Source organism: Phocoena phocoena, chromosome 5 (genome assembly GCF_963924675.1).
Source record: "Phocoena phocoena chromosome 5, mPhoPho1.1, whole genome shotgun sequence".
Classification (NCBI taxonomy): domain Eukaryota; kingdom Metazoa; phylum Chordata; class Mammalia; order Artiodactyla; family Phocoenidae; genus Phocoena; species Phocoena phocoena.
Genome location: NC_089223.1, coordinates 69734163 through 69748132, shown reverse-complemented (window position 1 = coordinate 69748132; position 13970 = coordinate 69734163). Strand labels below are relative to the sequence as shown.

Here is a 13970-nt window from a genome sequence, read left to right as displayed (position 1 = left end):
TGAGGTTCTGTTATTTAGAGGAATTCATCTTGGAACGACAATGTTACCTTACGTTATAGTTAGGCAACAGTAGAAAATACTCCTATGTAAGACCTAAATCAAAAGAGTCCATAAAATGTGGTGTAGGATCTCCATTTTCATCGCTGTTAGGAAAAGAGAAAATAAATCAGGTCATCTGAAATCCACTTTAAACCAGTTCCTAGGGTAAATCTTTTAAAAAGGCAATGGCTTTTTGGGCATGGGGTGCTTTCTGCCTGCAGTACCACAAGTTAGCAAATGCGTGTCTCTATTAGAGGTCTATAAGCTATGTTGCTATATACATACTGTACATGTTGGTTCACAAATTAGCAGTTATTAGTCAGACTGTACATGGCAAAACAAACCAGGTTTAATGTTGCTATACATCCCAAAGACAACCTGTGTCTAGATTCAAGGACTGACCCCTAATACAGGTTCTCTGTTTAAGTATGTAGCCCAGTAAACTAAATTAAATGTACCAAACAAAACTGGGAAAACTATTCTAGACATTCTGTCAATTTTGCTAACACTGTTGAAGGTTTTCTTGGCTTCAGCTGGCTTGTTTTCCGGCTTCTTGTTGGGTTCTGGCGTGGTTGCACTCTTGGAGATGGTGGAGAGAACTGGGTCTTTTGAGAGATTCGGGGCATAATTGGCAACTGCCACTGCATAAGCATTGTTCTGTATCATGACAGAGGCTTTTTCTTTTTTCTATTGAAAAATACAAGAATTAACAGAATGTGGGTTGAGACTGCTTCTTAATATTTTCCAAACTCCAGTTCAAATTCTGAAGTATCTTGATAAGCATCATTATCCATTAGAAAGAAGGAATTTAGGGAAATAAATGTAGTTTATTAAGTCCTAAAACCATGAGGGAGAGGAAAACCCCAGAGTAAATCAATGATATCATTTTCCTGGAGAACCATTTTCTTGTTGTTTACATGGAACACTGACAATCAAAAATACAACTTTAACAAATGATGCATTTTTGACTCTTACAACTCACTCAAATATTTGTTGAATGAATGTGTGAATGAATAAATGAAATGTAGACATAATTTAACATGAGGAATGATCATCTACAGTGAATGACCTCAAATTTTGAATTAATAATTTAATTTCTTTAACTTGATAACAGGATTTCTCCCCTTCATGTCAAAATCATACAGTAATGTTTTACTCAGATGGTAGGAAATTGTATCCATATACAGATGTTAGTGTAATAAATACTAAGAACATAGATGGAAGATGAAATACAAACTTTTGGATTTCTGCCTAGCTCATCCACAACATGTTTCTCCTTATACTTCCCAGTTCAGTTCTCACCCACTTTAGTCTGGGTCACAGTTTTCTCCTGCCTGGACCAAGCTGCATTCCTTTGTACTCTTCCACTTGGCTTGACCTCATCCAATCATTAGTCAAACTACAACCCCCATGGGGACTTTTTAAAGACATAAATTGGATGGGGTCACCTGTCTGCTTAAATCTCTTAAATACCATCTCATGGAACTTAGAATAAAATCAACACTTCCTGCCATGGTGTCTTTTTTTGTTCATTATATACCAGTCTCACTGAAATAACTTGCATTTGGAGGACTTCTTTGTTTGATGCCTTTGGCTATGCTACTTCTGATAGGGCCAGAGTAAAGGGACAAAGTAGGTAATTAAATAGTTAATCCCACTAGGGGACTGTAAGTAAAGAAAGAATTATGGGAGACTCCTGTAAGTTAACGAACACTCTAGAAAGCAGGCTTGCTTAGCAACAAAACCATGAAACAGAAGCACGAGACATGCCCCAAAACAATAAAACAATGGTGGCATGAGACCCACATCCTGCCCAGTGAGCTCAGTAAATTAATGTTTCCTAGGACACATTCCTATATGGACACTAAAAACAAAAATATAAGGAAAGGTGACATACTAAAACCTGAGATGATTTCACATTTTTAGCACAAGTTACTGCCTTTTTGCTCATTTCCATTGAGGCATGACAGTCCCAGCTTGACCATGTAGGGACAAGAAAACCCCCCTGTCTGACATGGAGGAGGAATTGATGATAGAAGCATGACATCTACTCAAGAATGAGGAAGAAGGGGTTTTTTCCCCCTCCCACTGTTCCTTTGATTATAAAACTGTAGCCTGCTAAGTCCTTGGGGCACAGCACCCTCTGGCCTGCCTGCTTGTAAGCCTCACAAGCATCCTATTCTAATACATCACGTTTTATCTATCTCTTTGTCTCTCACTTAATTCTTTCTGCACTGAGACATAAAGAACCGGAGCTTGGAGTCCCCTGAAATGCCACCTAGTGGTTTCACTTCCTCTTCCTGGAATGGCTTCCCTGCATCCCATTTTCCACATGATCAATACCCTCTCATGTTGTGGTCTTGGTTGAAGTGTCATTTCCTCAGAAAGTACTTCCTAACCACTCTATCTAATGTCATCCTGGCTCCCCATCTATACTCTTTTAGAGCACCCAGTTTACTTCCATCATGTCATTTTTCAAAATGAGTAAATTCTTTCTTTAGTTGTGTGATTATTTGACTGACATCTTCCTTTCCTATTAGAATCTAAGTTCATTGAAGGCTGGTGCTATTTCTGTCTTGTTCACCATTATAACCTTAGCATGATTCCTTCCAGGAAGTAGGCAGGTAATATGTAACCAAATTAACGAAACCTGAAAATATTTACTCAACATTAAATAATAATATTTAATGAAACCTGGAAAACTATTTAACTGCACTTCTGTATTAATACAAACTCATTGCTAGTTATCTAAATGCAAACAAATTTGAGCCAGCAACGAATTATCCAAAATAGTGAATAGTGTAAATCAACAGATTTATAGGACCAACTGACCTAGAACAGAATTTCAAGTATCAGTATCTCACAATGTCCAAGTAAAATAAGATAACAAAGGGCCTCTGAAAGCCCAGGAGGGTCTGTAAACAGGCCCACATTTCCTGTCCTTCACTGACACTGGGTTTCTCCCTCACCTCTTTCCCTTGCTGTTAAGGCATTCTTCCAGAACTGGCTGGAGCAAAAAAGGAAAAGGGGTAAGGGATTACCATTTGTAGCTTTATGAAAGCTATAAAACAGCTTTTCCCATGTTACACATGGAGGGTAATCCTCAAGCATCTAACTGGTAGCAATGATAACTAACACCCTGTGAGCCCTAGGATGTGTCAGGTTGAGTGTTAAGCCTAAGGGTGTCATTGCTGACAAAATTCACTACTGGATAAGAAGTAAGTTCTATGTTGTAACCCCAAGTTACAAAATCAGAAACAGAAGCTAAAGAGGTTTTGTGACATGACCAGGTCTCCTGTCTACTAAATGGCGAAAAAAGCACACAAACTCAAATGTGTGTGGTTTCCAAACCTCTGCTTGGAGCATGCCTCGTGACTACCTCTGAGGAAGCTTGTGAGTATCTTTTTCTCAAGATTTTCCAATTGAAGTTTATATTACTAGGTCAACCTTCTAAAAGGACTTTTTAACCCATAAAATTCTGACATATAGTGTTTATATTGTTATTATTTCAGTTATACCTAAACATCACTTAAACTGATATCAAATTGCAGAGATTGGGCAATGCAGAATTCCTAACAAAGTTCCTGGCACAGGGCAGGCTCAGAAAATGTTTGCTTCATGATAAATGAATGACATCTACTAGAATGATTACTGTGATTATATATATATATATATATATATATATATATAAAATGTATATAAGCATATAATGTATTTTATAGAATACAATAACCATTTATTAGATTAATAGAAATAGATTCTAATAGTGTGTTCTGCAATTCTATTATGTAATTATCCCGAAAGTCCTCAATTTCAACATCTATAGATGTAGGAGACTGAGAAATAATAAAATAAGCTCAACTGAAAAACATTGCTGCGGAATTTCCACGTTTGTGGAAACTGTTTCACTTGTGATTGAGACATATAAGAGGGAAGTGGGAAAATATGACTGTACACTAAAACAGCAAATGATTTATTTTTATACATTATCTGGGGAAAAAAAGTAAATTATGCTGCTTTAGAATCAGTGGATGCTGTTACTTAAGTGGAATGAAAAGGGAAGATAGCCCATACTAATTAAACTTGCTTTTTTTTTTTTTTTTTGCGGTACGCGGTCCTCTCACTGTTGTGGCCTCTCCCGTTGCGGAGCACAGGCTCCGGACGCGCAGGCTCAGCGGCCATGGCTCACGGACCCAGCCGCTCCGCAGCATGTGGGTTCCTCCCGGACTGGGGCACGAACCCGTGTCCCCTTCATCGGCAGGCGGACTCTCAACCACTGCGCCACCAGGGAAGCCCTAAACTTTCTATTTTTTAAATGACATTTTATAAGAATCAGAATATTCTGAGGTTATTACTTTATTAGAGTGTCCAAATATATAATTAAAATTTTAAGTCTGGAAAATTCCTGATTACAGAAATCAAAACATCTTACATCATCGTGGCAAACCAGTTTTGGCTTTCTTGGAGTATTAGATAAAATGAAGTGTTAGTAAATTGAGCAAACGCTTTAGCTAAAATATAGACACCTAGTAGTGAAGTGACCTAGGATATAAATGAAAATAACAATCACATAGTTTCAGAGTTGGAAAGAATCTCAGAGACTGAATAAGGAAATGGAGCTTAGAATAAGGAAATGGAGCTCTCATAAATACAACACTAAATACAACAGTCTTTGGAGAAAACCCCAGGTTTACAAAGTGGCAAATTTATGCCCTTTCTACATACCATGTTGCTTTTTTACAGTCATTGTGGCTACTAGAAAGCCCATTACTTGTAAAACAACATGCTCCCTTGTCAGATGCTATTGTTAACTGTCTGCTAACCATCCTGACTGAGAAAAGTGATACTTACAGAAGATTGTTTGAAGGTTATACAGTCCATCCACTTCTCTAAGTACTCTAAAGTCTTTCCTTGGATTAAACTGGGCCATGAGAAAGCTATATACTTGGACCATATTAGCTTAGCTCCTTGAAGAATTGCCTTCACTGAGTTGTATATTAATGTAATGCCTTCAGCTTTTATTGAAGGGGACTACAAGAAACATCAATATAAAATTCATTACTGCTTTTACTGGGAAAATGTTGACATTACTTGCAATAGCACCCAACTTTCCCTAATATAAAACCCATATGATATTGTTTAAAAAAGATTTTTAGTATAGGACAGTCGTTCTTTCTGAGGAAATTTATACATCCATTTTTTGGTTAAAGAAAGATAAGTTTCCCCCATGGTTTACTCTCATAGCCAAGAAGTTCAAGATTTGAATCTCAGCATAATCTAGCTGTGAACTACAGTTCATGTTCTGGCCCAAATGGTGGACATATTTGCAGTCTATTTTCCTTCATCCTGATTTTCTACTTCTATTTATATCTTATTATAATAATTTAAGTACATGCATTCTTTTGGTAAACTGGCTGAAATGCTTTTGGAACAAGGCATGATGTTTAAAAATGCATATAAATGAATAAAAACACCTGAAATACAATGTTTTCTATGAATTGCATGGAGTGAATCACAAAACAATGGCACATTTCATGTTAGTTTGGATATTACGGTGCTATGCCTATATTTCAAGTAATTTAACATATAGTGTATTTCCAGAGAATATGCTTTTCTTGGCCAGTGTAGAACCACTGACTCAGATTTAGAAATAAAAACAATCTCGAGACAAAAGGTATTTTTAAAAATTTAATTCAAATAAACTATGTGCTAAATGCTATGTCAGGTATTGGCAGAGAAATAATGAATAAGACAAAACTATTATCCTCTTAGATCAGGTAACCTACTGTTAGAAACAGATTTGTTTATAATAAAAGTATAATTTAATGAGGTTACATAAAAGAAATTCATGCCAGGTACTGTAGAAGGATAATGGGGGGATGGCAATTAGATACAATTGGATAGATTTGAAGGAATAAGTAGTTCATCAGTTAGAAAAGAAAGGGGAGGGCATTTTAGCAAGAGGGCTGAACACATCTAATGCCATGGAGATGTGTAAGGGCATGGAATTGGGAGATGTTTTTAATGGCTAGAGGAAGCATATGAGCATGGACTTTAGACTTGTGTTCAATCTTGGATTCACCACTTATTAGATGTGTGATCCTGAGCAAGTAACTTTACTTGACCAATCTTATATTTCCTCATTTCTAACATGGAGATATTCCCAGGCACATAGTAGTAAGTGCACAATAAATTACACACACACAAAATTTCTTATTATTTATTATGTAAACAAATATATGAGAAGGCTATATATTTGGACCATATTAGCTGAGCTGCTTGAAGAATTGCTTTCAAAAATTCATTAAAGAGCTGAAAAATTAAATGAACAGATTTCTGTTTTAGAAAGATAACTCTGGCACTACTGTAGAGGATGGATTAAAGGGAGACATGATTTAGAGATAATGAGGAATAAAGAGTCTCAAAATAATGAGAGAGGCAAGGGCATGGTCTATGACATATAGGTAGGAGAATGGACATCATTCAATGACTGATTAGGTCTTAAGGGTAACTTCCAAGGTGTTGGTTTCTGAGATTAGGTTTTGCCATGAACTGAGGTATATATGAAAAAAAAAATGTAGGCATTTAGGAGATTTTTTGCTTGTTTGTTGTTTCTTTCACCTTTTAAAAGAGATATGTAAAAACTGAAATGTCATATTCATGTAGAAATGCCTAGGGAACAGGTTGGATATATGAGATTGGAAGTTAAAGGTATGGAGTATAGCTGTAGATAATAACTGTGGAAGGTAAGATAAAGGTGTTGGCTGTAGTTGTGATTTGGTTATACTTCATTAATTCATACCATATTTATTGAGCAACTAATATATACTAGGCCCTGTGCGAAGGGACAAGGATAAATGATTTATTAAAATAAACATGGTCATTGTTATCATGATCAGTGAAGGAGATGGTATATAAGCATGCAATTACAAACTGTGATAAAGAATTAAATGGAAAAGAGCAGGATACTATACACACTTATAAAGTGATCTAATTATTCAGGGGTGTGGGGAGCAAGTGTTCAGAAATTTCCTGAGGATTGGTATATGTGCCGAAGATGAGTGGGTTTTACCTATTTGGATATAATAAATAATGAACAGTGTGCTTAGTGTTGCTGACATTCCTACAAGTATTGTCAGTAAAATCCTTAAAGTGAGAATCACATATGAATAGTAAAAACAAAAACAGAAAATAAATGTAAATGACTATTTTGGGGATAAACAATAGCAGATGCTAAGGAGATTGGATCTACTCTGAACTCAGGCAAAGACTCTCAAAGAACAGAATGAATAGTGGTAGCTGCCAAGATTTGAGGAAGGAAGTTGATATTCTAAGGCCTGTTTTAAAGGCCTAAGAGAAGAGAAAAAGTTGCTGACTTGGACCTGAAATGGAACCTTGGAGTATAACAGTATTCAATGGATTCAATGGGGATCCCTTAAGAATGGAAAATTATCTTACCTGAAAATGTAGAGGTCGTTGCTGTCCTTCAGTTATAGGACAATGAATGGAAAGAATTACAGTGAGCTGAGAATTAAACTAGAAGTGAGAACATACACATTATAAGCAATGTTTTCAAAAAGCTTGAATGGAGAAAAAGAGGGTGGAATCTGATAATGGGGAAATGGGTGACATACAATCTGGAGAGAGTTTTGGTTTTGCCTTTATGATAAATTAAACATATTAAGCATCTTCAGAAACTTAAAGCAAGGAGACAGTTGAAAAGGAGAAGATAGCTTTGAAGAAGTAAGAGAAGAAAATAATAACTGATGCTTCAAGATTGAAAAAGGAACAAGAAGAAAAGAATCAAGAGATGGGGTGGAAGTCTTGAGGAAGTGGAAGAACACTGGGTGTAAGAGAAGGTTCCGGAAGAACTTGGGGGGTTGCATAAGTAGATATTTTCTTATATGGAAGGGCATAAGTGTTTGCCCTTCCATATAAGTTAGATTATTTGATCCACCACTACATTTTTAGAATGATAAAATTTTGTTGACTAATTTCACACCTTAGGCTAAAGGTATAGTGTACACACTTGTGCAAGATCACAGAGCAAGGTAGGCTTTGTCTTCTAATAGAGGGCTCAAATGTGTCTTGAATATGAAGTGAGTGGATTTATTTATTTATTTGCAAAAACTAACGTTAAAGATCAACAGAGCACAATCTACATGAAAACTGTATGTTAAATACGTATCTCTTTCTTTCAAACATATAATATTAATATGAATCTCTGAGTGATTATTCTTATGAGACAAATTAATACTTGCCAGTTAACAAACCTTTAATAACTTTTTATATACTCTTTGGATTGACAGATAATTTAAGTGCATCTACTTATGTTTACTAACTTCAAAAAAGAGGACTTCCTCCAGTCTGGTTAAACTGAAAGGATGCCAATTTGGCTGATGGATAAAAACTTTGTATTTCAGGAAAATTATTGTTCTCCACTTAATTAAATCTAAGGATAACTAAAGCAGAGGTAAATTGCACTGAAATATCTTTTTTAGGCATATGTGCTAGTTTGGGGCACTATACTAGATTTCCTTTTAGTTCTAAGGACCTGGTTACTTCCAAGGTAGGTTTAGGAAATACCTCCCCAGATTCATTTCAATCATGAAAATGGATTGAGTACCCATTGATAAATTCACCACTGTAAAGTTTTAAAAGTCTTTCCATGAAGGCAAAGAAGTCTTCTCATTGGTATTACATTGCCAGATCTAATATCAGAAACTTATTTATTCTCTTATTCAACAAAACTTTCTGAAGTGCCTACTAAGTGACTGGCACTGTGCTTGGCACTCTAGCTGTGGAAAAGTAATTAAGAACAAACAAGTTGCCTGATATAATGTTTCCTTTAACTTATCCACTGAACTTGAACCACTTATTACTGAAATAATACAACTTTGTTAGTTGTTTTCCTGCAAATTAGGTTGGAACATAAATGATTTCAACCTAGATTTAGCTTCACTATGTGTGATCTGCTATGTGGGTGGAGTTAAATCCAGTATTCACCAGTAGTGGGTTATTGCTTTTAGAATGCATTATCAAGAATGTGTTTTTCGCATTTATAGGTACTTCTCTTTTCCAAGTTCAGGGGGTGAGAAGGCATATTATTTGATATGCCAAATCACAATATCAATTTGATTGACACCCTCATCGCATTAAAAATAATATATCAGTATATTTCTACACAGGGCATTTACACTACAAACCACTATTTATCTTTTGTGACATATTTACAAAGCATTTTATCTTCAAAAAAAGTTAGTATGAAAGTGCATGTGTAACTAATATAAAAAGAAGTAATTGCATAGATAGCAATGGAAAAGCAGTATATTTTATGGGGAATGACAACATCAATCAACAGTAAAATGCAATGGAAATGGTAAAATAACCTAGAAGTTAAGCATGGAAAATTAATCAGATTCCCTTTAATATTTACTCATTGGCTATTAGTATACAAAACATAACTTATAAAATGAAATAAACCAGCAGTCTTATGAGAACTTATACAGTTTACAAAATTAGGGAAAAAGAGCAAGACTTTTAAACTATAACATCAACTGTTTGTACGCTTTAACTGCAATATTGTCATAGAAATTTGAAAAAAAATTTATATTCAAATAACTGAAAAGGAAAATCAGCAAGTATGTTATTCCAAATTTAATGGAAGGGTATTCAGGTAGATATTTTATTAAAAAGGAGCCCTCCAAGTAGAACTTTTTACTATTATTAAGACTACTTTATATCTCATTGTGACATATACAAAACCTCCTCTTAAGACAGATGAATAATAATCTATAGACTAAGAAAGGAAATGGCTATTTATCAATGCACAAAACTCCCACTTCCTTCAGTACTTGAAACCTAAAAATAGACACCTGAAATAATTACCAAAGAAGTTAATCTTCAAAACAAATACTTTTTCTCTTATAGACTGCAGGAGCAACTTAAAATGTCTAGGCATTCCTACCTAGTTACTTATTCCGTACAACATGGGAGAGATTACGATGCTGCCAGTCTCTTACATCCAAGCAACAGAGATGCGGGTAGGTGAAGAGTAACTCAGCCCACTTGATAGGGCCTAAAATTCTATAACTGGGAAAGTTAATGCCCACTTTTCTTTTCCAAATCTTTTTCCTATAAACCAGTGTGGTTAAGAGCATGGATTTAATGGTCAGGCAGATCTGGGTTTAAGTATACTTATTAACTTGTGTGAGCTTGAGCACGTAAATAACCTCACTAAGCCATCCATAGCTTCTTCATCAGAAAAAAATGAGAATTAAAAAGAAACCCTAGTTATAAAGTTGTAAAGATTACATGAGAGAACATATCTAAAAAACTTAGCACAGTGCCTGACACACAGAGCTCAAAAGATGCTAGGAAGTGGTTTTAACGGAAGTAATACTACCAGCACTCCTAAAGGATTTCAGGCAAGAGCGTACTTTGAAAGAAATCTTTTATGTTTGAATGTTCTTAATGTCAGTTTTGAGGAACAGTATCTGTTGCAAGCTAAATCTGTTGGAGGATTCTCTTAATCACGGTGAGAAGGAAGTTCTCACTTACCTTGTCATTTACTACACTCTTTCCATCCCAAGCCCATCCTCTTTTGGTGAAGTAATTAACAGTTGCAAATTCAATTAGGGCAGAGAACACAAATGCATAACAAACAGCAATAAACCAGTCCATGGCAGTTGCATAAGCCACTTTGGGGAGAGAATTCCGAGCACTGATGCTTAGAGTTGTCATTGTTAGAACAGTTGTTACTCCTGCAGAAAGATAGGAAGCAAAAACATCAACAAATACCAGCAGGGCAGCATTGGAACTACTTTTTTTTTTCTTTCCCAAAGGTACTTTCAGTGCCACCTCTAGCCATTAAAAAAGCAAACAAAAATCTTCAGAAAGAAAACAGTGCAAAGTTAATTATTGTAAATGGTTATTATACTTTTTGAAGTGATGACTCTGAAATGCTTTCATTTTCCATTTCTGTTTGTATGAATCTCCTTTTTCTCTTAAATACCGTTGAGGTTAGAAAGACTGGTGAAACTGAAATAGAATTTCCTATGAGGAAAGAAGGACTTGAAATTGACCCATTGTCCATTAACATTAATTTAAAAAAAATCTTTCACAAAGCCGCCTCACATTAATTTGTTCATCATTTATTTGAATCATTCTAAGCAGACGACCAATCATCCACACTAGTAGTCACAATAGAACTATGATTAAGAAGTTCTTCATTCTAAGTATAGCTACCTAAGGATGAAATTAATTCTGGATTGCCTAGCATTGTGAGTACATAATTTCTTTCATAATGCAGCTTAGAATCTTCAGAAAATAAAACAGGCATCTAAATCCCAAACCTTATAAAATTTAAATCACTAAAAAGGTATATTATATACCTTTGTTGGTTTAATAAATAATTTCGTTCCTTGCATTATAAAGCTTTTCTGCCTATAGTCTGGGAAGTCACAATGGTTAAGTAAAAAGAAAGCAATAACTCAGAAGCCAGTCACAGTATCAGCAGGTCAAAATGTCTACAATTACCTGTTTTATCAGAGATTCAAGAGAGGATTAGTTATATACATAGGGGATACATTAAATTAAAAGACAATTGAAATGTTAAAGAAATGTTCATTCATATACTGAAATTTTTTATATTTTATTTTTTACTTTCCCTTAGGATAAATAAAACAGCCTTTTTTCTCACTTACCATAGAGTTAGAAGTTCAAAATAGCAATAATTCTATTTAATCGTGAGTGAATGCATCTGGGAATATGATGGTAGCAGTAGGGATAAAAAGTAGAAAAATAAATTTATCTCACCTGCTGCTTGAGTCAATATTAAAAACCACATTTACAGAAATACATTGTGTTTGCATGCATCAAACTGTGAAAGGTTTTAGATGGTGTCTTCTTGCGAGAATTTGGTGGAGCACATGCCAGATACACCCACACATACCCACAAACACAACCATATCCACCTGTACACACACACACACACACACACACACACACACATATATATATATACATGCCAATGCAAATGATGAATCAATATATGAAACTATATTTAACTTCACCAGCAGTCAAGGAAAAAAAAATCAATAATGAGATACCTTTTCAAAACAATATTATCAGCAAAATGTTAGCAAAACCTTAAAAGATTGATACTATCCTGGCATTGAAGAGGATGTGGGGCAATTGACATTCTCTTTAATAGGGATTACAAATATCTAAGAGACTGTTGCCTAATCTGAGGTCATAAAGATTTAGGCCTATATTTTCTTTTGAGTTTTATAGTTTTAGTTCTTACATTTAGGTCTTTGGTCCTTTTTGAGGTGATTTTTGTGTATGGTAGACGTCCAAATTCATTCTTTCTCATGTGGATAGCCAGTGGGCCCAGCAACATTTGCTGAAAAGACTTTTCTTTCCCCATTAAATGATCTTAGCACCGTTGATGAAATCAATTGATCATAGATATATGGGTTTACTCTGGACTTTCAATTCTATTCCATTAATCTACATGTCTGTCCTTATGCAAATTTCACAGTTTTGATAACTTACAGCTTTAGAGTAAGTGCTGAAATTGGGAAGCAGGAGTTCTCCAAATTTCTTATTCTTTTTTCAGTTTGTTTTAGCTTTTCAGGGTCCCTTACACTTTCCTATGATTTTATGGTCAGTTGCTCATTTTTTCAAAAATGGTCGCTGGAGTTTTGATAGGTATCGCATTGAATCCCTTGTTTGGGGAAGTATTACCATCTTAACTACATTAATTAAGTCTTCCAATTCCCAAATATGGGATACATGTCTATCCATTTTAATCACATATACATATATCATCTCCATTTATTTAGAACTTTAATTTCTTTCGGCAACATTTTTTTTTTTTTTTTGCGGTTCGCGGTCCTCTCACTGTCGCGGCCTCTCCCGTTGCGGAGCACAGGCCCCGGACGCGCAGGCTCAGCGGCCATGGCTCACGGGCCCAGCCGCTCCGAGGCATGTGGGATCCTCCCAGACCGGGGCACGAACTCGTGCCCCCTGCATCGGCAGGCGGACTCTCAACCACTGAGCCATCAGGAAAGCCCGTAAACTGGACTTTGAATACTGTAATGTGGCAATTCTGGAAATCATATTCTTGCCCTCTCCAGGGTCTTTTGTCAATTGCTGCTTGTTGTATTTATTGTCTCTGTTTAGTGACTTTTCTTAACTAATTCTGTGAAGTCTGTATTCTTTTCATTTGGGACCACTTAAGTCTCTGTTTTCTTAGCTTAGTAGTCATCTAATGATTGCATAGATTTTTGCTGAAACACTTGAAACCAAAAAAACTCTCAGTCTTTGTCAGGTGATTCTGTGTGCAGGTTGGGATATGTCTTCATCATTCAACCAGGCAGTTTACAACTCTGCCTTCGCATCCACTTCCTGCTTGTATAGAGGCTCAAGGTCAACAAGAGGGGAGAGCTTTCGGCTTCCTCAGTGTTTTTTTGTGTATTCACATAGCTCTATGTATGCGTGTGGCCTTCAAGATTCCAGGAAATATGTCAGTGCTTTTCAAATCACTTATGTACAATTCATTCACCAGCTTTTCCTCTCAAACCTTTTGGTCAGCCCATTGTTTGCCCCAGATGTTATCCACTGCCTCAGGCAGAAGCAGCTAAAATATTTGCCTGGAAATGCTTTCAGTATGCATCCTTCAGGTGGTAGCTTTGGCACTGGGGGAATTCTGAGTCAAATGAAATAAAAACAAGCTTCTTGAGAAGATCTTCCAGGGAGGCATAATACAGATGAAGTAATGACAATTCTTTTTGGATGAGCTCCATTTTCCTCCTTCTGGTACCAGGAATTCAGGCTTTATTTTCAAGATTACCACTTAGGTAGGGAGTGGGTATGGGACTAGTGTAAGTTGCAACACCATAAAGATTACTATTCTTTACCAAGAT

The 13970-nt window shown here is 35.8% G+C and overlaps 1 protein-coding gene across 1 annotated transcript in view; it reads right to left on the bottom strand.

Annotated features, from left to right (window-relative positions):
- Positions 1–429: 429 nt before the first annotated feature.
- Positions 430–13970, bottom strand: part of GABRA2 (gamma-aminobutyric acid type A receptor subunit alpha2) — a 117358-nt gene continuing 103817 nt past the window's right edge. Inside the window, exons 9-11 of the mRNA XM_065878250.1 lie at positions 10600–10802; positions 4891–5070; positions 430–726 (exon numbers count right to left, since the gene is read on the bottom strand). Coding sequence (XP_065734322.1) covers positions 430–726; positions 4891–5070; positions 10600–10802 — 680 coding nt within the window. The remainder of the gene's footprint in view (positions 727–4890; positions 5071–10599; positions 10803–13970) is intronic.